At 51.1% G+C, this 24,907-nt stretch overlaps 2 protein-coding genes across 2 annotated transcripts in view; one reads left to right on the top strand and one right to left on the bottom strand.

Annotated features, from left to right (window-relative positions):
- FBXW4 (F-box and WD repeat domain containing 4) overlaps positions 1-6,823 on the top strand; it is an 80,633-nt gene extending 73,810 nt beyond the window's left edge. The window contains exons 7-9 of the mRNA XM_030334105.2: positions 5,285-5,425; positions 5,840-5,981; positions 6,119-6,823. Coding sequence (XP_030189965.1) covers positions 5,285-5,425; positions 5,840-5,981; positions 6,119-6,238 — 403 coding nt within the window. The 3' untranslated portion in view covers positions 6,239-6,823. The remainder of the gene's footprint in view (positions 1-5,284; positions 5,426-5,839; positions 5,982-6,118) is intronic.
- A 627-nt stretch (positions 6,824-7,450) lies between these two features.
- Positions 7,451-24,883, bottom strand: DPCD (deleted in primary ciliary dyskinesia homolog (mouse)). Its single transcript, XM_030334108.2, has 6 exons — positions 24,772-24,883; positions 19,990-20,070; positions 15,279-15,403; positions 14,812-14,945; positions 8,155-8,257; positions 7,451-7,765 (listed from the first exon to the last, which is right to left on the bottom strand). The coding sequence occupies exons 1-6, from the start codon at positions 24,833-24,835 to the stop codon at positions 7,661-7,663; spliced, it is 612 nt and encodes a 203-aa protein (XP_030189968.1). The 5' UTR covers positions 24,836-24,883; the 3' UTR covers positions 7,451-7,660.
- Between the last annotated feature and the right edge of the window lie 24 nt (positions 24,884-24,907).

Raw genomic sequence — 24,907 nt, forward strand, 5'->3', positions numbered from 1 at the left:
GGTTCCCTGTTCCTCCTCCGTTTCTATCCTAAACCCCTGAACATTCTCTCTCTCACCAAAGGTAGGGCAGGTAGGCTTCTCACACATTCTGACAGGGGCCCTCTATCTTCCCCCGGAGCCTTTGCTCTGGCTGCCATGGTGCCCGGATTACCTACCCCCTCTCTGTCCTGCCTACTCTTCCGTGTAAACAGCACCTCTGCCACAAAGCCCTCCCTGATCCTAGCTCCTGTGGCTGGAGTTGGTAACCCTTCAAGCGCTCCTAGGGCCGCCCTGTTGGTCACCATGTGCCAGGAGCTCCTCTTAGGACCCCAGGCTGAGCACAGGAGATGCGCATCAGAGCATCTAGTGGCATTTAGAATGGGGAGGGGGGCCTGGCTGCAGCCCTTTCTAGCGGTCTGCAGAAGGCACCGGTGTCCTGAGCACAGACTGGGCCACTCTGAGGGCACCAGTAGTGCCCATCTGGCCCAGGTGTGGCTTTGTCTCTGCCCCTGCCTCCACCTCCACCCCCGGGGGGGGGGGGTAGGTGGCCCTCAGTCAGGGTGATTACGGGAACTGCCCTCTTTAAAGTACCTGCCTTCTCCTTTGAAAGTATTACTGACAGATTTTTTCATTTTCTTTTTTCTTTACCTCTTTAAGGAACCCTGTAATTTCTTTCTCTTTCTTTTCTTTCTCCCCCCTTTCCTTTTTCTTTCTTGTCCCCTCTGTCCCCCTGAACTCTTTGAAATTGGCTCTCTGCCTGCTGACACCAAACTGATACTTTGCGTTTCACTTCTCCTTATCCCTTTATGGCAACAGATGTTGAAATTTTGTATCCTTTTATCTGCCCGGCTGCCCCTTCCTGTAATTACGGTCCCCTTGTTAGCAGTACAAAGTGGGCTGCCCGACTGCCTGGCCTTTGAGCCATTGTGTCTGAACACGTGTGCGCGGGCGGGCGCCGGGGGCTGTGCACGCGCACACACATGCACGCGAGCGGCTGTGTGCTCCGGCAGGGCCCTTCCCTCTCACCTGATGGGGCTGAGGCAGGCGAAGCATCCGTGGGCTTCTCCTGGTCTCTGCCACCCTGTGGTTACATTTGGGACCTATGTGCCTCCTCCATTCCCGCCCTCCCCACCTGAGCGCTGGAAGAGGACAGCGCCTCCCTGCCCCTCCCGGAGCTCAGACCAGCTGAGCAGTACGCACCCGAAGGCCACCGTGGTCTGGAAGCCAGATCCTGGGCATATCGGAGTGCCTGCCAGGTGAAAACACAGGCCAGATGCCCCGGCTCTACCCTGGCCCTTCGCCTCGGCCCTCCTGTTGCTCCTGTCACTCACTGAGGAATCACTCCATACCACAGGCTGAAATGTTCTCTTATCTGTCCTTTTATAAAACTTTCATTTCTCCTCTGAAACTGACTCAGTCACCCCTCATACTGATAGCTGGATACATGACAGACTCCCTCCTTCACTGGGTGGAAAACTCCTTGAGAACAGGGATCGTTCCTTCAAAGTTGGATCTGACATGTCCCCGTAGTTCCTGCTTGGCACAATGCCTTGTATACAGAAGGAGCTCATTAAATGGCTGTTGCTCAAAGAAAGGAAGAGAGAGGGGAGGGTGGGAAGGAGGAAAAGCCTCCCGTTCTCTGACCGTGTTCAGCCCAGCTTATACCTTCAGGCCCTCTGTCCCCATGGGAGCCGAGATGTGGGAAGGTGGACTGTCAGTCTCCCATCCTTTCCCTCCCCTGAAAGCCACTGTTGCATTTTTGGGGCCGCACACCCGGGACAGATGTAGGAACAAGAACCCCCAGGATCTCCAGGGAACATCCCCAGGTACCCAGTGTGTTAACGGTGGCTGTAAAATGGTGTGGGGGTCACAGGCATTCTTAGGTGCAGGCTGGGAGGTGGATGGATACAGCTTCTCATATCTCAAGGCCCTTTAGCACAGGGCTCTCTGTGGGCTGTGGCTTGTGTTGGGAGCACAGGCAGGGAGGGAGGCAGGTGGAGGATGGGACGAGAGGACTCCGGCTCAGCAGGGCCCAGACTAAGGGGGGTGGGGGTGGGGGCTCTCCCTGCTGGGACATCGGGGCCTTCGGGGTCAGCATCTACCTCCAGTGAGCTGTCCCTACAAAGATGGTGGTGGAGGGGTCAGGGTCTTACTAAATTTCCTTCTGTCAGGAAGCTCCTCCCTAGGCCCCTTCTTCCCTCTAGACAGAATCGCAGTGGAGCATGGTGGGTTGGGCCAGGGAGCCCTGGTTTCCTCACCTGATCACCCCCTTCAAGGGTCTCTGGGATGAGGCCACCCTCTGCTTGCTCCTTCTGCCCAGGCACTCGGGGGGCTCCCAGGGAATACTGCACACAGCCTGGCCTCAGGGCCATGTCTCCTTCCGGCTGTCCGCCCCAGGCCTGCCCTCCTTCTTAGGCTCACAGGGGTGGCCCCATCTGTCTTTATCTTTCCCTGGGTGGAGAGAGAATTGCTGGAGTCGGGCTCAGGGGAGGCTGGGGTGTGGAGCCCCCCACCCCAGCGGCTCCTGGAGGCCCAGGCTTTGTGCGCAGGAGTTGGAAGGGAATGGACTTTTTGTCTGGCCCTCTGGAGTGACAGAGCCGGCCCTTGCTCCTGTCTTGGCCCAGGGCTCTGAGGGGCAGTCCTGTTCCCACACAAGTTGTGTGATAGCCAAGGCTCTGCACCCCCCTCCCGCCCCCCACCGTGAGAGGCCGAGAAGCATTCTTGACATTCTTTCCAGAGAAAAGGGGTGAAACGTCTGAATTTGGGGGTCACCATGTTATACAAATTGCAATCTAATCGTTTTTTACAAGAACACACTTGCAGTAAGAAAAGGAGCCCAAGAGGAGGGGCTGAGGAGACAGACAGCTTGTTTTGTCCCCCTTTCCCCCAAAGTTTGGGGCTATTGTCAGGCTGATCTTGCTCCCTTCACAGGCGCTGTTGAGCTAGAGTTTTCTAGTTAAATTGGTCTTAGGGTGGGGGCCACGAAGGGCCCACGGTGCCATTTCTGTTTGTTTTCCCGAATCAAAGCCCCAGCAGGGCTCCTATGGCACTGCTGGGCTGCTATTTGAAGAGACGGGCCATTTCCCAGAGCCTGGTGTGTCAGTTTATGCTCTGAACTTAACCTCACGGGCACTGCACAACAGAGTCTTGAGGGTCCCAGGCCCAGAGGCAAAAGAAATTGTATCTTTTTATTGGGCCATTTAAAGTGTGTGTGGCCATTTCAGAGAATCGGAGAACAGCGCAGCAGCAGAAAGAAACTCCTCCGTCCCTGGCCAGGCTGGGCTGGCTGACTAGGGGCTTTCGGGACTTGTCCTGGCCTCCAGGGGTTGGTGCTCACTCTGGCCCTGGCGTCTCCTCGAGAAAGCAGGGTTCTGTGTTTACTGCAGACACCGGCATGATGCTTTCCAGTGGTGGCTTGAATGCTGGGGCAGGGGGCCCAGGGTGGCAATCTGAACTGGGTATTGATTGCCCTGATGTTTCTGGTCCTGATCCTGCTGACCCTGCCCGGCCCATGGATGCCCACCTTTCTTTCCTTCTAAACCCTGGGACCAGGGGTAGGCAGGCAGAGCCACGCTGGGCTTCAGGCCCCCAGCCCCCACTGCCTTTCATCTTCTGTTTCAAACAAACATGAAATTACTTCTACAGATTAAAGGGGAGAGCTCCTCAGTCATTCCTGAAGGCCTCACTAATGGAAGGGGCAGGGCCCCCAAATCTGGAAGGAGGGAGAACTGTGGAGCAAAACAGCCCCCACCCGGTGTGTACAAATGTCCAGAAGTACCTTCAAAAGAGAGGTGCAGGGGTGGGAGGGCTCTGGCCTGCCCAGGGTGGGTAAATCCTAGCTGGTGGCCCATCTGGGAAGGCAGGCCCTTCCTGGGAGCCAAGGTCAGTGATCCATACGAGACTGGGATCTTTGGGCAGTGGCTTTCTGCCTGATCCCTCTCAGGGTTCCCCAACACAGAGGCTGATGTAGTCCAGACCCTAAGAGGAAGACCTCCCTGAGGAGGCTGGGGGCAAGGGTTCTGACTGCCACAGTGCCCTTTGCTGGAGGGCCCCTCGCTGCCCAGGGCTCAAGGGGCAAGGCAAACCGGGCAGAAAGGAACCCCCAGCCTCCTCCTTTATTTGTTCAGCCTCTAGGGAAGATGGTGGCTCCACTGAGGAGAAGGGAGGTTGAGGGTCAGAGTCCATGTGAGCCGAGAGGCCTGGAGCTGAAGTCCGCTTTCACACACATGGCTGACAGCGTCTGCCTCAGCCCTTTGGTGAACACTGCTTGTGAGACCACGACGTCCTCCCACCCCACCCCCCCCCAGGGCCTCTTACCTGGGTATCCCTGGGAAGTGCTCGGGGCCTTGTTTCTCTTGTCATGCATGCAAGGGAGCCTAGCATCTCTTGGGTGAAACTGAGGGATAGGGCCTGGAGGGTGCCCCTCTTCTTCATTCCCCTCTGTCGTTCGGCAGAAACTCACTGCTTCTACCCGTTCCCTAGCCACAGGGATTAGCGGGTGCACTTGATGTTGAGGGGTGGTTGCTAGGGCCAGAAGGCCCCCCTACATGGTTGCTAGGGGTCTGGCATCAGGGCGAGGGGTCTGCCCACTGCCGCGGTCACGGAGGGAATTACACAGTCACAAAGAAATTGTTCTTCTCAGTAATCTGCTCTCGGCCACCGGGAGGGGCGAGGGTGGGGGAGCATGCTGGAGCCCAGCAGGCTGGGGGCTGTGATCACACAGGCGTGCTAGCCGCGGGCTGGGGGCCAGCCGGGCCAGGAACACCAGGGACCAGCCCGCTAAGCTGCTTTCTCAGCGATTTCTCTCCCCAGACACAAAGGTGTTTACTTGTTTTAACATCTCCTGGGACTCCCCTTCTCCCTTTGTGTGGTCTTTATCCCCAATGAGGTTTGAGCCCCAGATTACAGGCGGGAATTAAGGCATTGGACTCAGGCAGCTCAGAACCGCCTGACCTGCAGGATCAAGAAGTATAAAGTAACCGAGTGTGTGTGTGCACGGAAGGGGGGCCGGCCCCTCAGCCAGGCCCATTCTTCCTCCTGAGGAGCGGCAGCCAGGCAGCGAGCAGGTGTGATCAGGGGCTGCTGGGCTGAGGCCTTTAGCTGGGGGAGGGGCAGGCACTGGGACTGGGGTGACAGTGGGCACCCCAGGCATTTCCTCCCTTGGCCCTTCCCTAAGGGAGCCTGATTTTAGCTCAGGAGGGAGAGCTGCATTTCCTCAGGGACTGATGCCACTGGGTTAAAAGCAGATGTGGGGGCTAAGGGGAGGGGAGGGCCGCTCATCCTCTACCCTCCGCTCTCTCCCCAGTGGGCAGCTCATGATGCACCTGGGCAGTGACTTCCCCCCAGGAGCTGGGGTGTTGGATGTCATGTATGAGTCCCCTTCCACACTTCTGTCCTGTGGCTATGACACCTACGTTCGCTACTGGGACCTCCGAGCCAGCGTCCGGTGAGTGTCTAGGCAGGAGGTGGGACACAGTCCCGGCCCTCCCTCTGGGTGAGCCCCCAGGAGAAGGGACAGGTGGAGGCCAGTAGGAGCAGCCAGCAAGGTCAGATCAAGCTGAGACTCCTAGCTTGGCAGCCCTGGCCTGGGAGACCCTAACCTACAGGCCATGATTAAGAGCCCGGGAGTCATCAGCGTTCTCCCTGCCTTAGTTACCTGCTGCCCAAGTCCTGGGATGATGAGGGCATGATCTGGCCTGGGGACCTATACAGAGGAGGCTTTCCCCCATTAAGTCTATTTTTCAAGAGAGTTTGCTGATTCAGCTTCTGTCTCCCAGCCAGAATGGATTTCTAAGACCCTTGGGGAACTGGGGGTAGAGGGCACCCCTGCGCTTCCCTCTGACTGCCTCTTCCTGGACAGAAAGTGCGTCATGGAGTGGGAGGAACCCCACGACAGCACCCTGTACTGCCTGCAGACAGATGGGAACCACCTGCTGGCTACCGGTTCCTCCTACTACGGTGTCGTGCGGCTGTGGGACCGGCGCCAGCGGGCCTGCCTACACGTAAGAGCACTGCCCAGCATTTGTTCCAGGATGCCAGGACTCCCTGTTAGGGGCTGTGCCTGGGAACCTTGGGGTAGGCCTCTCCCTCTCTCCGCCTCGGGACACGCTTGCCATTCCTGTACCTTCCCTCCCTGCAGGCCTTCCCCTTGACCTCGACCCCGCTCAGCAGTCCCGTGTACTGCCTGCGCTTCACCACCAAGCATCTCTATGCTGCGCTGTCTTACAACCTCCACGTCCTGGACTTTCAAAACCCGTGACAGGGCCACCCCAGCCTGTGGGGCAGGGAAGCCAGCTACTCAGGGACCTCTCCTGCCTGGAGGGTGCAGTGATACCTCCTCCCCCGCCGTGCCTGTGCTCCTAGACCTATCTTGGGCGACGTAAGGTAAAGGCTGCCGACTCTCAGAAATTTGGCATTACCTCCCAGGACCTAGCTGGAGAGCAGGGATCTGCTGCTTTGAGAGAATGGCTGAACCCGGCCGGCCCTTGCTTCTCTGGTGGCCAGAGCAAGGATCTGGCCTGGATGGGCCCCCCGTGCCCCTCGCCCTTTCTTAGAGCCGTGACAGCTCTGAGGGAGGTGAGGTGCTCCAGCTGGTCCCTTTCTGCCCCTTCGTCGGAAGGAGGGGTGAGGCTGCCACTATCTTGCTCTGGCACCGGCCCCCACCTCCTCACTCAGGCCCCTCCCCTTGACTGAGCTCTTGGGGCTCAGTCCTGGGACACTGTGGCCTGGTCCCACTTTGAAACTGAAGAGGGTTGAGTGAGTGCTGAGCCAGCCCAATTGCAGGCTGGCTGCTGGGACATGCTACAATGTTCATTTTTGTAAAAATAAAGCTTGATTGGTCACAGATCTGGTTCCTCTCTGGCTGGGGGGTCCTGGGAAGCCCCAAAAGAGGGAAGAACACATTCAAACTTAGGGATGGGCATGCTGGGGAAAGGGAAGACCTGTCTCGCGGCTCGTTTCCTTCCTTCAGGAAAACCTCTCAGTACTACTCACCCCTTTGGCCCCAGTGGTGGGGAGGATGTCACCTGTCGGGTATGGCTAGGGGACAGCAGAAGGGCTGTGGGGGAGCTAGACTACCACCCATCAGCACCCTATTCCAACACACACCCACTCTTTGCACTGCTACAACCCTCATTCTGGCCTGTTTCCAAGGTTACTCTATTTTAAAACTTCTCCCTCACTCACCCTTACCTTAGGGAATTCATCTGGGCCACTTCTGCAAGCTAAGGTGGCACAGGGTCTCTTCCAGCTCAGTCTTCCTCTGAGCCCAGCAGCACCGAGCGGGCATCTTCCCCAACCTGTTTGCGTCAACTCTGAGCTTCCCCCACCTCTGCTCCATCTAAGACTCATGCCTCCCTTTACGCGAAAGGCTTTTAATGTTGGAGGTCCCTAAGGATAGAAGAGAAGGGAATGTCATCGCCAGCACCCTTCTTGGTGACAGGAGCATGGAGAGGTGGACAAGAGGGCAGTCTACCCGCAATGACTCAGAATGACTTTACTTAGGAGATAAGACCATGATGTGGGGTCTAAGAGCGCCCCAAGGCCCAGTTCTCACAGAGGCTGGATAGCTCCTGCAAGGAGCTTTCTTGCACCAGAAAGGCCCAAGCCTCAAAGTCTCATGGGCCAACAGGAAAAGTCTCACCCCCTCCATGCCCCCGAGGTGTAGGCTTGGGGGGAGCTGCTACTGGGTCTTACAGTCCCCATCACTGCTGTGGGCTGTCTTCACTTTCTTTAGCTCCTTCTGAAGCTCTGCCTCAGCCACCAGGATCTCCTTTGGCTTCTGGTACTGTGGACGGAACATAATTCAGTCACATTCCCCCTCGGGGTTGGGGGGACCTGCTCTGATGCCTTTATTTGAAAATGAGGAAACTGATGCCTATAGGGTTGAAGGCTTTGTTCAAGGTCACGTGGCTGGAGAGGAGCCTACCACCAAAACCCCACCCAGTCCTGTGATTTCCACCCCTCCACATCACCCTCTGTCCTCTTCCAGCTATGATTTACAAGCTCAGACCCTCCCTGAGCACCCCCACCCCACTCTCCCCACACTGAAGTAGAAGTGTCTGTACTCTAACAAGCACACTCCAGGGGTTGGGATGGAACGGGGGGCCCCTATGGGAAGGGAAGTGGGCAGGGAAAAAAAGGATGCAGGGGCCAAGAAGTCTGAGTGAATCTTACAGAGATGATCAGCGTGCAGTTGGCATGAGCAAAGCTCAGCGAGGACGCATCCAGAGGTAGCTGGTGTCTGTCTAGGTCAGGAATGGAGAACTTCTTGTAGTACCTGTGGAAACACCAAGAGGTCACGGGCACATCTGGCAAGGTGACCCCCAACAACTGGGCAGCAGGCACCTCTGGCGCAGTTTCTACACAGTTCTTCCACAGAGCCACAGAGGAAGGAGGGAAGCCAGTCAGGACACCGGTATGTTAGAGCTTAGTGGCCCTAGACAGAAAAGAATGAAAGGCCTCTGGCCAGGCCAGCAGCTTAAAAGCAGGACCCGTCATGGTTCCTTGATCGGACCAGGGATTAGAGTCACCCATGCTTCCAGCTCAGGACTCCCAAACATTCGCAGAAGAAGCCTCCTATAATACACAGCTCGGGCAGGGCAGGCCAGGCCTCCTCTGCACCCCAAGAACGTGGGAACATGTATGGTAACAAGGGACAGAATAAGTATATCTAGAGATGTGGCCCAAAGCTGGGGACCAACAGTTGCCATTCACATGGGACTTCCACTGAGAGCCTCAGCTACTTTTTCTTCTTTTGGGGTCTTGAAGGCCCTGCTGGCCTGACTCTAAGAGAGAAGTATATTGACAAGGAGACATCGAAGAGGACAAACCATGTGACTCATCTCAGAAGCTGGATCTCTGGCACTTGGACTACTTTGCTGGCCCTGAGACCCCCCTCCTCCGTTTTCACACACGGTCCCTATCATCTGCAGGTGTCAGCCCAGAGATTAATGATCGCTTTCAGTAAAAACAAACAAAACCAAAAAACCCAGAGAACAACATCTAGCCCATAATGTGTACAACTGGACTTTGTTTTACAGGAAATTTGACCTTCTTTACTGAAGAGGAAACTCGGGCTCAGAAGGGTGAACTGTCTGGCCTGGCTTCACAGCCAGTGGTCAGTGGAGTCAGGATTAAAGTTCCTCCCTCCTGCATGGGTGCTTATTACACCAGAGCACCTCATCACACCTCATCACTAGTAACAGGCCTGTGTGGCCTTTTCCTCAATGGAAGTGTAGCCGAGACCCCGGCAGTGGCTGTCATACCCGTCGCCCAGGCATCACCGCTGCTGCAGTGGCCGTGTGGGCCGGGAAGGGCAGTGCTGCCCGCAGCTACAGACAAACAAGTGAGGGGCCTGGAGAGGATGGGGCTTTTAATACTTCCGAGGGGCCTGGCCCTTGTGGTGACAGCTACCCCGAGTCCACTTCAAAAGCCCCGATGCCCCAGGGACTCAGAGAGTTGACATCAATGCGGCACTTCTGTCCTGCTCTCCTGCCCAAATCCCTCAGAGTTTAGCCGAGGCTCTGGGGGCCAGGGTGGGGGGCCCTCCTCCCAGGTCCTCTGCTCCCGCCAAGGTGCTGGGACCCACGGCAGGAAAAGAATGTTTACTTAACGGCTGACAGTTCAAAAGGAGTGGGGGCTGGGGGATCCTAATGGCACCACAGGTTTGCTTTATTTTCCAAAGCTCTGCCCCAGGGAAAGGCGATCCATCTGCCTGCAAACTGGGGTGGAATGCTGCCTCATCCTCTGCCTAGCCAGCCCGGGCTGAGGGCTCTTCCTGGGGCCCTTGGGCTGGCCAGCAAAGGTGGCAGACACTGATAATAGGGAGGAGTCAAAGGTTAAACAGCAGAGATTAGATGAACACAAAGGCTTGTTAGGAAGTGTTAACATCTTCCCTGCAAATATACACAAGAAACAGAACTGGGGGAGCAGCAGCCCAAGCACACGCAGGGCCTGTATAAGGCCTTACTGTGCAGGGCACAGGGACATCCTTTCTGCCCACCTGTCCTGTGCCAGGGGGGACCGGGGACAGAGGGGCACATTCCCCAGGCTGGGACATCGAGACTGAAAAAAGAAACCCAGGCAGCTTGGCCTCAATGGTGACAATGACAAGATCAAAGGAAACTAGAGGTGCGTGGCTTGCCTCCTCTCTGTCTAGCCCCCCACCTTTCACCATGAGGCCAGGGCATGGAGGCAGAGAGGTTTGGAGGCTCAGCTTGGTCTTGAGTCTATTCTAGTGCATTTAGTTTACTGGCTGAGGTTACACAGCTTTCCACAGAGGCCCCTGCCGGGCAGTGTTCAAGGAGGTTCAGGGCTTCCGCTTTCTTTCCTCAGGGCAGCCCGCCCCCCTCTCGCCCCCATTCCTGGCCTTGGGGGTTTGCCTTGAAAGGAACCACACTTGACTTTCTCATCAGTACCTGGACTAGAGAGGGACCCACTGTGCTTCTGGAAAAGTCAGAATGCTCAGCCTCAGGCAGCCCTAGGGAGGGAGCAAACATGTCTCAGGCATCAACTGTGCCCCAGGCCTTAAGCTGTGAGCTGGGGATTTGAGGAGGAAGAAGAAAGAAGGCCCTATCCCTGCCTGAAAGCTAAACCCTTACAGCACAGTGGTTCCTGGGGTTTCGGAGGACACACGACACTCCCTGTTCCCATCTCCCATTACTGTTTTCAGTCTCAGTCACACGATGAAAAGTGACATTTGTAAATGCTTATTCTGGGCCAGAATAAGCCCAGATACACACTGCTCTACACACACTGAATCCTCAAAACAACTCTCTCAGGCTGATCGCTTTTATTATGCTCTTTTACAGAAGAGAAAACTGAGATACGGACAGTTAGGTATCTTGCCAGAGTCACAAAACTGGTACACGAAGAAGCCCTTATTACAAGCGATGATTCCCCAAACCTCCTGACCCTCCCTCTCTCCACATCCTCTCCTCAAAGAAACAGACCCCCTGGGCTAGGTTCCTCGCTCTGTCCAAGGATGGACTCCTCTGGGCCCCAACCACCCTGCAGGTCCTCTGGGCACTGTAACACAGTAGCTCTCCTTTCTGAATGTCAAAAGTGTTCCAAAGACACGGGGAAGCAAAGGCTCTCACGATAGCGCCTGGTCCCAGCCCGTGACCCTAGGCAGGCCCCTTAACTTCTGGGCCCTACTTTCTTCCTGAAAATTCCTTCCTCAAATAAAGGAGCTGAATGAACTTTAGTCACTGAACCAGATGAACTTTAAGTCACTGTCAAAGGACAAGAACAGGACAACTCTACCTCTCTCAACCCTGAGCTGAAAGGATGGCTCCTTCATTTTGGCTATTTCAGAAATGACCTATGGTACCCCACCACTCTCCTACTGTATCCCTTTCCCAATTTCCAGTCCTTTCCCAACCTATTCTCCCTTGCAGGGAACTGAGAGAGGGCACAAGATGCCAGGCCTTTAGGAAGAGACTGAAGAGAGGCGGAAAGTAGAAGCAGGCTTTGCTGTGAACAGTCATACGGGCCGTGCCCACAGGCACACAGGCTTCGCCAGGGTGGCCCACAGGAGCCTCAAGCCAGTCCAGCCCTTAGAAAATCAGCAGGCAAACCTTCCTTCTTTCTTAAGCATCACAGCTCCAGGCAAACCAGTCATCCCTGCCTGAAGCAGCCCTTCCTAGACTCACGATGCACATTCACCTTACTAAGGCTGTCGGAAGTCCTACCAAAGAGAAACTTGTTTGATTCAGTTTCCTGAATTTATTTGACCATGGAATCCCTTTTTTTCTAGTGATGCCTATTAACACCTCCCACCGTGTTAGCATCACCAATGTCCAATCAGCCAAGTCCCAATTCCCAAAGAATTGCTGAAGACATGCTTCGGGCTGGCCACTGTGCTGGAAGTTTGTCTACGTATGATTTCATCAAATTGCCCAAGCAATCTGTGAGGCAGGTAGGAGTATTCTCCTGTGATACATGAGAAAACCTTGCCCAAAATACTATAGTTAGTACGTGGCAGAGACCAGATTTAAGCCAATGTTTTCCCACTCCAGTGCCCTAGTTCATTACACTTATAGCTGCCAGCTTCTAGGCTGAGGCTAAGAATCTTCTTTCTGCATAAACACTCTTATCAGGAATAGGCGGTGCCACACCGGGATTCTGGAAAAGCACTTTCTTTCTTCCTTGATTCACCCCTCACTAATACCTGAGGCCAAGGACATGATATACTGGAATCAATTCTTTCCAGAAAAGTGGCCAACCCAGTACTTCAGGGACAAGGCAGGTATGGACAAAGGAACTCTGATTTTTAGTAGGAACTACATTCCTGAGTATTAGAACTGGGGCAGGCACAGAACCAGCAGGAGAAAGAAGGCAGCAAATCAGAGAGAAATGCCACAGTGTGGTGGAAACTGCAGATGCCTGGGTGGGCATCCAGACAGTCACCAACTTTCCCTTTGCAAGTCAGTTCATCATGCTGACTTTATAGACGCAGTGATATAATTATTAACGTATAACACACGAATAAAAATATGTATCCTGCCCAACACCAGATGGTGTGATGATCAAAAAAAAGACTTTTTAAAATTATCTCTTTTTAAAAATTTATTTTTGAGAGAGAGAGAGAGAGAGAGCGAGCAGAGATAGAGGGAGACAGAGGATCCCAAGCAGTTTCTGCACAGTCACTGCAGAGCTCGATGAGGGACTCAAACCCAAGAACCATGAGATCAGACCTGAGCCGAAATCAAGCTTAACCAACTGAGCCACCCAGGAGCCCCAGAAAACATATTTTTAAAGTATCCTGAAAAAGCTGAGAGTATCCTGCTCAAAAGAACAGCCACTGAGTCCAATCAGTGGTAGTAAAGATATAAGACACATTACTGCTCCTGGTAGATGAAAATGCCACTAGACTCAAGAAAGAGCCAGTTAAAGATTTAGCAGCCTTTCTCTCCTACCTCGGGCAGAAGGACCTGAGGAAGACTAGTCTGAACCAGGCAGGGCAACTGGACCAGAGGCTCAGTGCGGGCTCCCAAGTGGGCACTCACATACTTCTCTCCCCAACCCCTGCCCCTCTTGGGGCACTACTCCCATCCCACCTGGCCTCACCCATCAGTTCAAAAATGTCTCCCCACTGCCTTGAGCGCAGGAGCGGGCTTCTAGCCACGTTGCTCCTGGCCAACAGCGCCACCTATGGCTGGATCTGTGTAGCAGATGGGACCCAGCGGAACTGCCCGCAGATGAATTTTTTGGTGAGCTAGCTAGCCTCTGCTCTCTCACTCCCGGGTAATCACATTTCTGCCTGATATCTGTATTCGACAGTGACCTCTGGGGGACAAAAGGGAGGCAGCAGCCAGCTCCACAAACTGCTAGGCTGCAGATTCAAGTGCTATCAGAAGCACTTTTGTTCCCAGTTTGGACCCAGGGCCCCTTACGCCAGGGAATGCTTGCTGAAGCACGGAGTTTGTTTTCCTAAAGGCAATTTCTCTGTTGTCTGAAATTGCTAAATTCCACTTTAGGCACCGACTCCCGTTAATGATGAGAACAATAACGGGAACAAACTGCCTTTTATCTGAGGGTTTCAAAGTGCTTTATAAACGCAAACCCTTATTATTATGACTTTATATTTATAGACAAGGCCCACTGCAGGGGCTGCTGGCTGCATGTAGAGCAATAATCTTGAAATTAATTCATTCATCTCCACCCCTTCCCCATCCCCTTAACCCTGCCACAGTGAGAGGGTATGGGGGTCAGAAGCGGAGGGCAGACCCACGGCTGCACTGGGGGAGCCTGGGAGCTTTGCTAGTTCCCCATGGGCCTTACAGACCTGAGGGAGATGGGAGGGGAGGTTGGCACCACACCACCTGAGGAGAAGGACAAAGAGCTGGGTCCTCCTTATGCATGTGAAGCAGTGGACGGATGGATGGTGGCACCAGTGGCCTAAGCTTAGCCACCCATGAGGCGTGCTGGGTGGCTTCACAGTCTGTGGACCAGTAACTCCTAAAACCCTCCAATTTAATGCCCCAAATGTATTTCGTAGGAGTTGTTCCTATACTGCAATCCCTCTGGACCAGGGCAAGACCAACCCATTACAGGGCTCTGCTCCTGTGACCACTCAGAGCTCTGGAAATCTAAACAGCATCAATGCATTTCCAAGATGGTCAACCAGGAAGCAGCCCTGCCTGAATCAAATCTCCTTCTTGGCCACCTTCTGTCCCCTCAACCCCACATTTTGCCTACCCGCCCCCCACCCTCCCACCAGAACACACTGAGAAAAACAAAGGGAAGTTGAGTACCCCTTCTAAAACAGAATATAAGAGACTTCCAGGAGGCCAAAGTACCTGCCTACTGCCTCTCAATCCCGTGAGGGATAAGGTGTGCTGCCCCAGACTAGTCCTTTGAAGTCCTGTAACTGCCACCTCAGATGGGTGTGCCTTCCAAGCCATGGCTCCCTGATAGCCCCGACAGTGATGTCTGTCACCAGGCCAAATGCACCAAGGATTGGATCCAGCCAGGAGGTCAAGGTTGATAATCTTATAGCAGAACCACCTAAGATCACAAGTTAACAGCCAGGTGATTCCCTCACCCCCTCCTCAACCCCAGTACGTGCCAGGTACCGGACCAGACATTTTTTGCTCAAATTTCCCTGCCCTGATGGAGCTGATTACTTTATTTGAGCTGCTCCTGCAGAAAGGAAGCCCTTCAGCTTTCAGCACCTTCAGGGCTTCAGTGCAGCCCTCCTCCCTCCCTCAGAGCTGGAAGAGGAGGCTGCTCTCCCTCTGGGGTAGGGAGCAGTCGGAGCCCTAACCCAAGGTCAAACCCCTCCCCACCTCGTGCTCATACACAAGGCAGGCTCCTGAGGCCACTTACTTTTTGTTGGTGGTTCTGACAACGATGCAGCGCTCTTTGTGGTCCACACAGACACTGTAGACATCCTTAGGGTAGGGGAGGTTTCGAATCCGCCACTGGAAATTCATCTTGGTGTCCTTGCGCATGAAGATGGGCTGCACAAGACAAATCCAACTTAAAGACGGCTCTTGGAGAGGGTGGGAAGGGATGGCTCCCTGCTCTACCCAGGGCACACAACAGGAGGCCCTCCTCTCCTCTCCATAGCTCCCTTCTGATGCTGCCACTGTGTGACATTCCAGGCCTGGAGCCCTCTTCCTGGGATGACCAAACCAAAACCCTTTGGGACTTCATTCAAGCAAACACTTCTAGAGGGCTGTGTCCAGGTGGGTACACTGGAGACAAGAAGGTGAAGACATGGTGTTTGCCTTCAAGAGCCAGCAGCCCACTCCCACCCCAGCCTCCCCAAGACACCTGACAGATAGACATACATTGGCATTGTTTTCCTTGATGAATTCAGGCCCCAGGCTCCCTGCTCCTGGGAGTGCTGGCTCTCCCACCTCAATCTGCCACTGGCCCAGGGCTCCCAGGGCACTTTTCACACGCCACTTTCTCACTGAGGAGAGAAGGAAGCAATGGGATTACAGGGAAGGAAGGGACCGCTCTTACCCACTGAATCACTGACATCATATTAGGTAACTGGTAGAGGATAAAAGTGGGCATGACAGGCCTTTACACCAGCTTTGCACACCCAGGCAGGACCTCCCAACTATTCAGTAGAGCATGTCAGCTTTGGATAACTTGGAAAGCCCCCATCATGGATACCCAAACTAAAGGGATTGAAACAAAGCTCTGAAAGGAGCTAAGTGGAGTTAAGAATCCTCCAGGTGTGATTTCAAGTAAGGGAGGGATGTGCAGGTTAAGAAAAGAGTAGCTACTGGTAACGGGGAACATTTGGATCCCAAGAAGTGTGAGTTGAGACGTACTTTTTCCCTCTACAAATATGCAAAGGAAAAATTAAGAGGGTGAAAGCTGACAGATTTGTCTCCTGATTCAGAAAGTCCAATATAGAAATTCACTCATTTCAGGTATACCTGGCTTACAACAACAGCCCAAGTTGTATTTAAACAAAATTTTAGGCACGTGCCATATTTTAAATGCATTATTTACAGAAGATCTAATGTGAAATCTTTTGGAGAGCAGGATCACCCTTTTATAATGCAATCAATCATTTCTATTTTACCTTGTTTCACAACCTACATATTTACATAAGTTTTTTTTTTTTTTTTTCAAGTAAGGCGCATACGGTATGGAAATCATAAGTGAAAAGACTAGCTTGGTGGACATTACCTGAAGCCCCCTCATCCATGTCGTCATGGTGTAGCCCCTGAGCCCATCCCTGCAGGGGTGCCTTCCCGAGCTCTAACGCAGGGGCTCCTTCCCCTTCCTGCTGCACCGGGGTCCTTGGCCAGCTTAAGTGGCGCTAAAGGCCAGCAGGCTTCCTGAAACGTCGTATGGAGCTAAACAACTCAAAAAGTCCCTGGTTTTCTGCCGAAGTTACTCCTGTCCGCTCCTGTTTCTGGACTGGGGGGTGGTGAGACCTGCCGTCTTGATTCTCAGGATGGGTTTGAGACCTTTTGAGCGGCCGTGACAAACCCAAACACCCTCCCTGCTCCAAGTAAGGCACGCAAGCTGAACACAAAAGTGTGCTGTAAAATTAGAATTTTCCCTTGAATATGTGCTTTTATAAGGTCTGCTGCATTCTGCAGTGTGATTTTATTACGTCTTAGGGCCAAAAATTCTCCCTAGAAACACATTTCCAAGTTTATAATGAAAATTAATAAGGAAGAGTAAAACTTGGAAATATGCTTTATAGGCAACTTTTTTTTTTTTTTTTTTTTTTCACAAATACTTCTACTCTCTTAAGTGAATGGGCTGTGACCGGGAGTGTATCCAAATCTATTCATGTAATACATCGCTTAACTGGAAGCCAGCCTTCTGGCTGTCTCACCGTTTTCTTTCTTTCTTTTTTTTTTTAAAGACACCTTGGGATTAAATTCTTTGCTAGAATGTAGAAGAAGGTCTTCCTACTCATTCCTTTATGAGACAAGAGCCAATAAACAGTTTTGGTGGAGTCCTTATTTTCCCCATGTACATGGGCATGAATGCATGCGTGCAAATACACACTTTGTCTCATCTTTCTTGTCCTGTCTTTGTTCCTGAACTCAAGGACAGTTCCTGCGGCAACAGAGGACTGTTTCCACCTGCTGTCACTCTGATTTGATTATATGTTAAACTCAAACTAGTGTGTGCAAGGTAGCAGCTCCCTGGGACGCTGTCCTATCTTCCCAGCTGAGCCAGGGCCAGTCCTTGGAAAGGAGACTGTCAATGACCCTACAGGGTCTGATAGGGAATAGATGAAGGAGGCAGTGCCTGGGGGCTTTTTCCTAAATCAGCAGGAAGCAGGCTGATGTCCTAGACTGCTGAAAGGGAGCCCCATCTTTCAGGTGGGCTGGAAAGTAGAGGTCCTAAAGGCCTCTTTCCCCAAAGCTCCAAGCTTTGGCCCGCTTCCAATATGGATAATTACATTCCCCTTTCCTAAATACTCCCTGCAGCTTAAACTGGATGCAGGATTCTTCTTTTCTGCCCTAAAACACTGCAACATTGCTCTGTGGCTATTAAACAGCTGCCACGTCCCATCCCTGAGGAGGCTGAAGGGAATCGAGTGGGTCATTTATAAAGCCGGTGAAGTGCTTGGGGATGAAAGTGCTCAATATCCTCCAAATGCAGCCTGGGGTGGTTAGGCTGGCGGTCAAATACCAAAGCAGATTAAGCCGGTAATCCAAATGTAATCGCTGGGGGATGGCCTGCCCTTCAGCCTCTGCCCCCCTGGACATGCTGTGTTCTTCTGGGGCTGGTTTGATGTTCCGATCATTGTTATGGGGCCCTTCAGGTTTTTCCTCTATGACTACATACAGCACGCATTGTGCGGGGTGGGAATGAATAGCATTGAGAGGGTTGAAAAAAATATGACACTACTATGCTTATTAACACCGACTGGAAGAACTCTATCCTACACAGATGCGCTATTGGCAAATTACTTTCTGCATTCTTGTAACAGAAAACCAGTTTATCCAATTATCAAATTTGTATAGTTAGCTGGAAAAATGGAAACAATTCCCATTTATGGCTATAATAACCCTGTCCATATTTTACTTCATAGAGTGCTCAAGCTGATGTTAGTTCAGGCCCTGAGATTGTTTATACTTAAAAATGAATAATAAACGGTATTTTGCAGCTGGCAGGGGTAAGGTGGAGTGGTTGGAGATGGATAAGAAAAGGATCGGCTGTTCAAAAAGGGCCCAGTGGTTTGAATGGGGTGTTCCTGTCTGTCCATCTCTGTTCTGCTCCTACCAGCCCCTACTCCGGTCATTCCGGGGAAAACAAAATTTAGTAAGAAGAAAAGAAAGCAGGATTAAACATCCTCAACTCCCAATACTATGTTATTGTGGATTAAAGCATGGGCTCTTAACCAGGCAGACTCAGGCTTAAATCCTAACCCAGAAACTAACCAGCTATGGCATTCTGAGCAAGGTGCTTAACCTCTTAGAGGCTCCGTTTTTTTTCTGACTGTAAAAGAGGACAACAGCGCACACCTCATCAGGTGGTCATGAGGATGATTCAGTGAGATAACTCACGTAAAGCACTTAGCATGGTGCCCAATAAAAGTTATGGTATTAATACCATTATTAGGTCAACTTCAGCCAAACAATGTTCTCCTCTCAATCTCCATTTCTGCTTCTAAGAAAAAAGGAGTTTGTAGGCCACTGTCTATTCCCTACCCGCCAAGAGGAGAAGTGACAGGTTAACGTGGGATGCTACAGATGAAGGCACCTAAACTTGTTTTTCATTTTAACTTCACGTCCAAGCACAACTAAGAGGCCTGGGGTTATTTGTTTGCCTGTTTTTATGGCCACAGCAGCTACAGCTGTTTTATTTGCTCTGAGTAGCAGAGAGAGGTGGTGCCGGGGGCTGGGGGAGAGTAACTCCAGCTAGTCTCTGGCCTGGCAATGGTGGTGGTTAGCCCACGTGACCTCTGCTTTCATAAGCTCGCCCCTGTTAGGCATTCCAAGGCTGTCACCCCCTGGGAGCGCTATAAATTACAATGCATTGTAAGGATATTACTACTGTATTGGTTTCCACCAAATCAGTGTCATATGCTAAACACATCAAGATTTTTAATAGCACCAGACTAAACCAATTGGGACTGGAGCCCAAGCAGCTCATAATAAGGAGGGATCAACACTTCACTCTGTGACTGAACATGCGCAGGACACACATTTTAAGACTGGAGACTAAGAAAATGCAAACCAGTGTAATCCATGTTGTCGGTTCTCAACATTTATGAGCTGTCAGAAAAAGGGAAAACGAAATTCCCTTGTCGATACTACCTGTCGATCAGGCCCAGGAAGAAATTAAAGTCAAGAAAATAACCCAACCCATGATTCCATCACTGGTCTTAGCATTTCAGGTGGAACTTAATAAAGAGACCAACTCCCTCTGCTGACAGCCTCAGGCCCTGGGTCAAAGAAGCAGCTACCTAGCTCTGGGAAGTCAGTTAATGCTGATGTGCATACCTGGGCACAGAGGATGAACAAATCAAATACTTCCCAGAAATCTGAGCTGGAGGCCCTATTCGTGAGCCTAGTCTTAGAGGAAAAGAGTTGCAGGAATGAAAACAACAATGCTGCAAAATCCCCATTTCTACTCCCAACCCCTTTTGATTCAGGCATTCTCCAAGGTAAGGGTCAGATTTCACAGTGCCACCTCTGTGGCCACATGAGTAGCTGCTGCCTCTGATGCTGGCTTGCTCCTGATGTGGCTTCAGAAAACAAACAAACAAAACAACTACAGTTAAAGCCTGCCCTTACCTCTACTCACTCAGCCTATAAAAGGCTCACTTCCGGTTCTGTCTTCCCTATATAGTTCTCACCGACAGTTTCCCTACAGGAGACTTATGCTCTCATTTGTCTGGGGGTCAGGTGGAGTTTACTAGTCCAGCAGACACCCACTCCACCTCTGGTGTCCAGCCCTGACATCACATCATTCTCAGGAACAATCTTGCCTCAGGTTGGAAGTGTTTACCTGTGCTAGGTCACCCCAAGTGTTCCTGAGGGCCCACTGGGAGCCCTTGTCACTTACCAAGTAGTTCGCCTGACTTCTCATCGTATTCTTCGGCCATTTCCTTTCCATCTGGGAACAAATAGTGCACCTTCCTTCTCCCTATGCACAAAGTAGAGAGAGTCGCTTACCCCCAAGCCGCTTCTTGCCTTGCACCTTGCACATCAAGGGATCTACCTGGGAAACACCAACAGCCTTGGGCTTGGACATGAGAAACCCTTCCAGAGCTCCATGAACTCCTTGCCAACCATTGCCCACCATTACTTCAAGACATGTATGGGGATGTATTTCCTTTCCGCGGCTTTCTCTGAACGTGTCTTTGCTCTGCTGTTCCCTCTACCAGCAAAGTTCCATCCTTCTTTTCATCTGTTGAACTCCTCAGCCTTCAAAATCCAACTCAAATGTCACTCCACTGGGAAGTCTTCAGCCACCTTGGCAAAATGCATCACTTCCTTATTTGTTTGTGCCTCCCTAGTATTCTATTCATATCCATAGTGGAGCATTTATCACATAGTATACTTTTTTTAAAAAGCATCCTGTCTCCCCAGGAACAGTGCCACATTTATCTTTTTCTCCTCAGTTCTTAAAACCAAGCCTATGTGGGGGCGCCTGGGTGGCTCAGTTGGTTAAGCATCTAACTTTGGCTCAGGTCATGATCTCGTGGTTCACGAGTTCGAGCCCCGCATCGGGCTCTGTGCTGTCGGCTTGGAGCCTGGAGCCTTCTTCAGATTCTGTATCTCCCTCTCTCTCTGACCCTCCCCTGTTCACACTCTGTCTCTCTCTCTCCCTCAAAATAAATAAACATTAAAAAAAATAAAAACAAACAAACAAACAAAAAAAACCAAGCCTATGTGCTCAGAATATTTAAGTGGGTTTCCTGACCAAGCACTCCTTCTAGCCATGCCATTGCTCTGCCTTCTACACATCTCTAGGCCATTCCTAGCACACAGCCACATAATGTTAGTCCTTATATGTTTTCTTCATGGTATTTACCTTGGTTATGATTTACATTTGTGTGATTCTTTGATTACTGCCTGTCTCTATCAGATAGGTTTCATCCCGCTTGCCTATGGTTTCCCTAACATCAAGCATAGTACCTGGGATATACCGGGAGCTCAACTAAATATTAATTGAAAGAATAAATGAACACTGATTCAACTTTCATTGAAAGAATGCAAGAATCCATGGGTGCCTGGGTGGCTAAGTCGGTTAAGCATCCAACTTCAGCTCAGGTCATGATCTCGAGGTTCATGAATTTGAGCCCCACGTGAGGGCTCTCTGCTGTCAGCAGGGAGCCCACTTCAGATCCTCTGTCTCCTTCTCTCTCTGCCCCTCTCCCACTCACATTCTCATTCTCTCTTTCAAAATAAACAAACATTAAAAAAAAAAAAGAATTCAAGAATCCAGGAGAGTCTCCTAGCCCAACTCTTCCACCTATATAATAGTCATAAGCTGACAGAAGTAGGTTCCTTAGTGAGCCTAATAACAGGGGACAGGTACCCAACCTACACTTGATGAATAGGAGCCCCAGGGACCTTGAGCAGCTAAAGGAGTCACTATCTGATCTACCAAGCCTTTTCCCATGTAATTCACTCCTCTGGACACAGTTCCCTTAAGTCACTCCTAGCTTGTATTCTGGGGAAACTCACCCCCAAATTTGCAGAGCCTCTTAGCATGCCCCTAGGTTATAGTGCCCTCAATCATCTGGATGGCTCATAGAGCTGGAAAGGGTTTTCCTGTCAGGAGTGGGGTACAAGGTGCTGCCTGTGAGTAGCTGAGGGTGTGGCCTGACCCTCTTCTCCCCCTGGAGTCCATCTTGAGTCCAGGCAGGGTGCAGTGCTTACTAGTGGCCGGCACTTTACATGTTTCATCGCATTTGATTCTCACAGTGACCCTATGTGCCCCCACTATGTGTTTCATAAATGAGGAAAATTGAGGCATAAGGGTCATACACCTTGTCCAATCTCATAAAGCTGTGAAATGACAGACCTGGACTTAAGCTCATTTGAGGCCAAAATCCATGCTCTAATAACATACTAGGAAAATGTGCATAGCTTTAAATATTTGTAAGGTTGAACACTGTTCCAAGAGTTTATTGGTCGTTTCTAGTGAATTACCTGTTTAGGTCTTAGCTTATTTTATTTGGGTATTCATCTTTTTTTACTGATCTGATTGAACTTTATATTAACCCTGAATCATATATGTTGCAAATATTGTTTCAATTGCCTTTTAACTTTGTTTAAAAAAATTTTTTTAACATTTATTTATTTTTGAGACAGAGAGAGACAGAGCATGAACGGGGGAGGGCAGAGAGAGAGGGAGACACAGAATCGGAAGCAGGCTCCAAGCTCTGAGCCATCAGCCCAGAGCCTGACGCGGGGCTCGAACTCACGGACCGCAAGATCGTGACCTGAGCTAAAGTCGGACGTTCAACCGACTGAGCCACCCAGGCGCCCCTTAACTTTGTTTAAAGTGGGTGTTCCCAGGGGCGCCTGGGTGGCTTGGTCGGTTAAGCGTCCAACTTCGGCTCAGGTCATGATCTCATGGTCCGTGGGTTCGAGTCCCGCGTTGGGCTCTGTGCTGACAGCTCAGAGCCTGGAGCCGGTTTCAGGTTCTGTGTCTCCCTCTCTCTGGCCCTCCCCTGTTCATGCTCTGTCTCAAAAATAAATAAACATTAAAAAAATTAAAAAAAAAAGTGGGTGTTCCCAAACGATTGTTTAATTTTTATTATAGTCAACTATTTTTTTCCTTTGTGGTTACTACCCAGGAGTTGTGCTTAGAATATCCTCCCTTACCCAAAGATTATATAATTATCTGTACTTTTCTGTGATGCTACTAACAAAAAAACAAAATCCTAGATGATGAAATATTTGTTTAGATACTGTCCTGTGACCAAAGGAAGTGAAAGCAGATACTCAAACAAGTATTTGTATACCCATGTTCACAGTAGTAATATTCACAATAGCTAAACAAGCGGAAGCAACAAGTGGAAGTGGAATGGGGGAATTAGTTTTTGACAGGAACAGAATTTCAGTTGAAGAAGATGAAAAAGTTCTAAAGATGGATGGATGACTGTACCATAATATGAATATACTTCATGCCACAGAACTGTATCCTTAAACATGGTTAAAATGGCAAAATCTATGTTATCTGTTTATTTTTTTTGAGACAGAGAGAGACACACACACAGCATGAGGGGGGTAGGGGCAGAGAGAGAGAGAGGGAGACACAGAATCTGAAGCAGCCTCCAGGCTCTGAGCCATCAGCACAGAGCCCAACCAGGGGCTCGAACCCACAAACCGTGAGATCATGACTTAAGCCGAAGTTGGACGCTTCACCAACTGAGCCACCCAGGAGCCCCATATCTAGTTTTTAAAATAAAACCAAAACCACTGCTGTATGAAATAATGTCCAAAATCTTTAGCTCGGCATAGGAGATCTATCACAACATACTCCAATTTATCTAAATTCCCTCTTCATGCCCCACCATTTCTCCTCACTGCTCCTTGAGAAAAGAGCACTTTTATTCACCCTTGAATCCTAGCACCTGACAAGGTGTGGGGGGGGGGGGGGTTGTTCTGACTGGGTGAGTGCTTCGGCCTCCCTGAATGTTTTGTCATTCCCCTATTAATGAGGCATATACTCTCACACTGCCACACCTTTCTTTACATGTGAATCATTCCTCCTGGTACAGCCATCCCCTCTTCTCCACTTAGCAAACACATATTAATTCTTTAGGACGTATTAACATCACCTCTTCTGTCAGGTCTTCTTTCAAAGAAACAATCATTCCCCCCTTTGTACTCTCATAGCACTTTATAAAAGATTCCAACTTCTATTTAACACACACTCTCATTTATTTACATTTTTTCCCCTCTCTGCTCTAGTACATACCTCAGCACATAGTAAAAGCCTCCCTAAATGCTACGTGAATGAACGAGCAAATGAGCAGGTGATGTTAATTTACATGCTTCCCTGATTGGCCTCTGCCTACAGATGTGCGCCTCTACTGGTATCCTAAAAGCTACAATAATTCAGATCTAATTCATTCTGGCTGCCAAGTGGGTCCAGGAAAGGGCTCTGAAGCACTGGGGGTCCTATATCCGCCAATCCTAGGGTGAGAGAAAGTCAAGACTCCATACCCCTATGCCCACCTTTTCCAGGCACAGTCCTGGGGCCCTCGCTCTGTTTTCCCTACAGAAAAAAACATTTAGAAGTTCACTTACAAACATATTACAGCTGAAAAGGACCTCAGAGGTAGCCCATCCAGCTCATTTTACAGATAAGGAAAACAAGGTCCAAGCAAGTAAAGAGGCTGTGATTTAACGGCAGAGTGGTAACTAGATCCTAGGTCTCCCGCCTCTTCCTGACGCCAGGCTGCGTTCAGTAACAGAACCCGCGCTGACTGGACGGAGTGGGGAGGGCTAGGGCTGGTCTAAAACACTCTTGGATTTCAGCTTCCTCTTCTACAAAATGGGGTGGAAAATTAACAGCCTCTCGGGCAGCTGCAGGGAGCAAATGCCATAACGAATGTGAAGGAACTTATTTATTAGTAACAGAGTTCAGAGCTGGGCGAAGTGGTGTAGAGGAAACTAGGAGGTGTCCAGAGACGCGTGTTCCAGTCACGTCATCTCTTTGGGCCTCAGTTTCCTCATCTGCTAATGAGGGACTGGGCCTATCTGGCGGCCGCGGCCCTTCCAGCTCGACCGTCCCAGGCTCTGAGGCCCTTCGCGGAGGTGCCAGCGCGGAGGGCTGGACCCTGGGGGAAAAGGACTAGGGAGCTCGTGAGGGGTCTCGAGTTACCGTCCTGCAGCAGCGCCGTCTTCTCGGCGGTCCGGAGACTCTCCAACCAACCGGTTACCGCCATCTTCCCTGCGCCCAGCCAAGCGCCCCGGCCGCTGCCATGGCAACTATTCCGCCTACGGTCACTTCCGGCTGA

The sequence above is a fragment of the Lynx canadensis genome, chromosome D2, assembly GCF_007474595.2.
Source record: "Lynx canadensis isolate LIC74 chromosome D2, mLynCan4.pri.v2, whole genome shotgun sequence".
In the NCBI taxonomy this organism is placed as follows: domain Eukaryota; kingdom Metazoa; phylum Chordata; class Mammalia; order Carnivora; family Felidae; genus Lynx; species Lynx canadensis.

What these genes read in the sequence shown, in the direction of transcription:
- DPCD (XM_030334108.2), bottom strand. Translation starts at nt 24,835, where the DNA reads ATGGCGGTAACCGGTTGGTTGGAGAGTCTCCGGACCGCCGAGAAGACG. An exon ending in GACGGCGCTGCTGCAGGACG is followed by an intron (nt 20,071 to 24,771) that starts GTAACTCGAGAC and finishes CTTTGTGCATAG; the next exon opens with GGAGAAGGAAGGTGCACTAT. An exon ending in GTCAGAACCACCAACAAAAA is followed by an intron (nt 8,258 to 14,811) that starts GTAAGTGGCCTC and finishes GTGTTTCCACAG; the next exon opens with GTACTACAAGAAGTTCTCCA.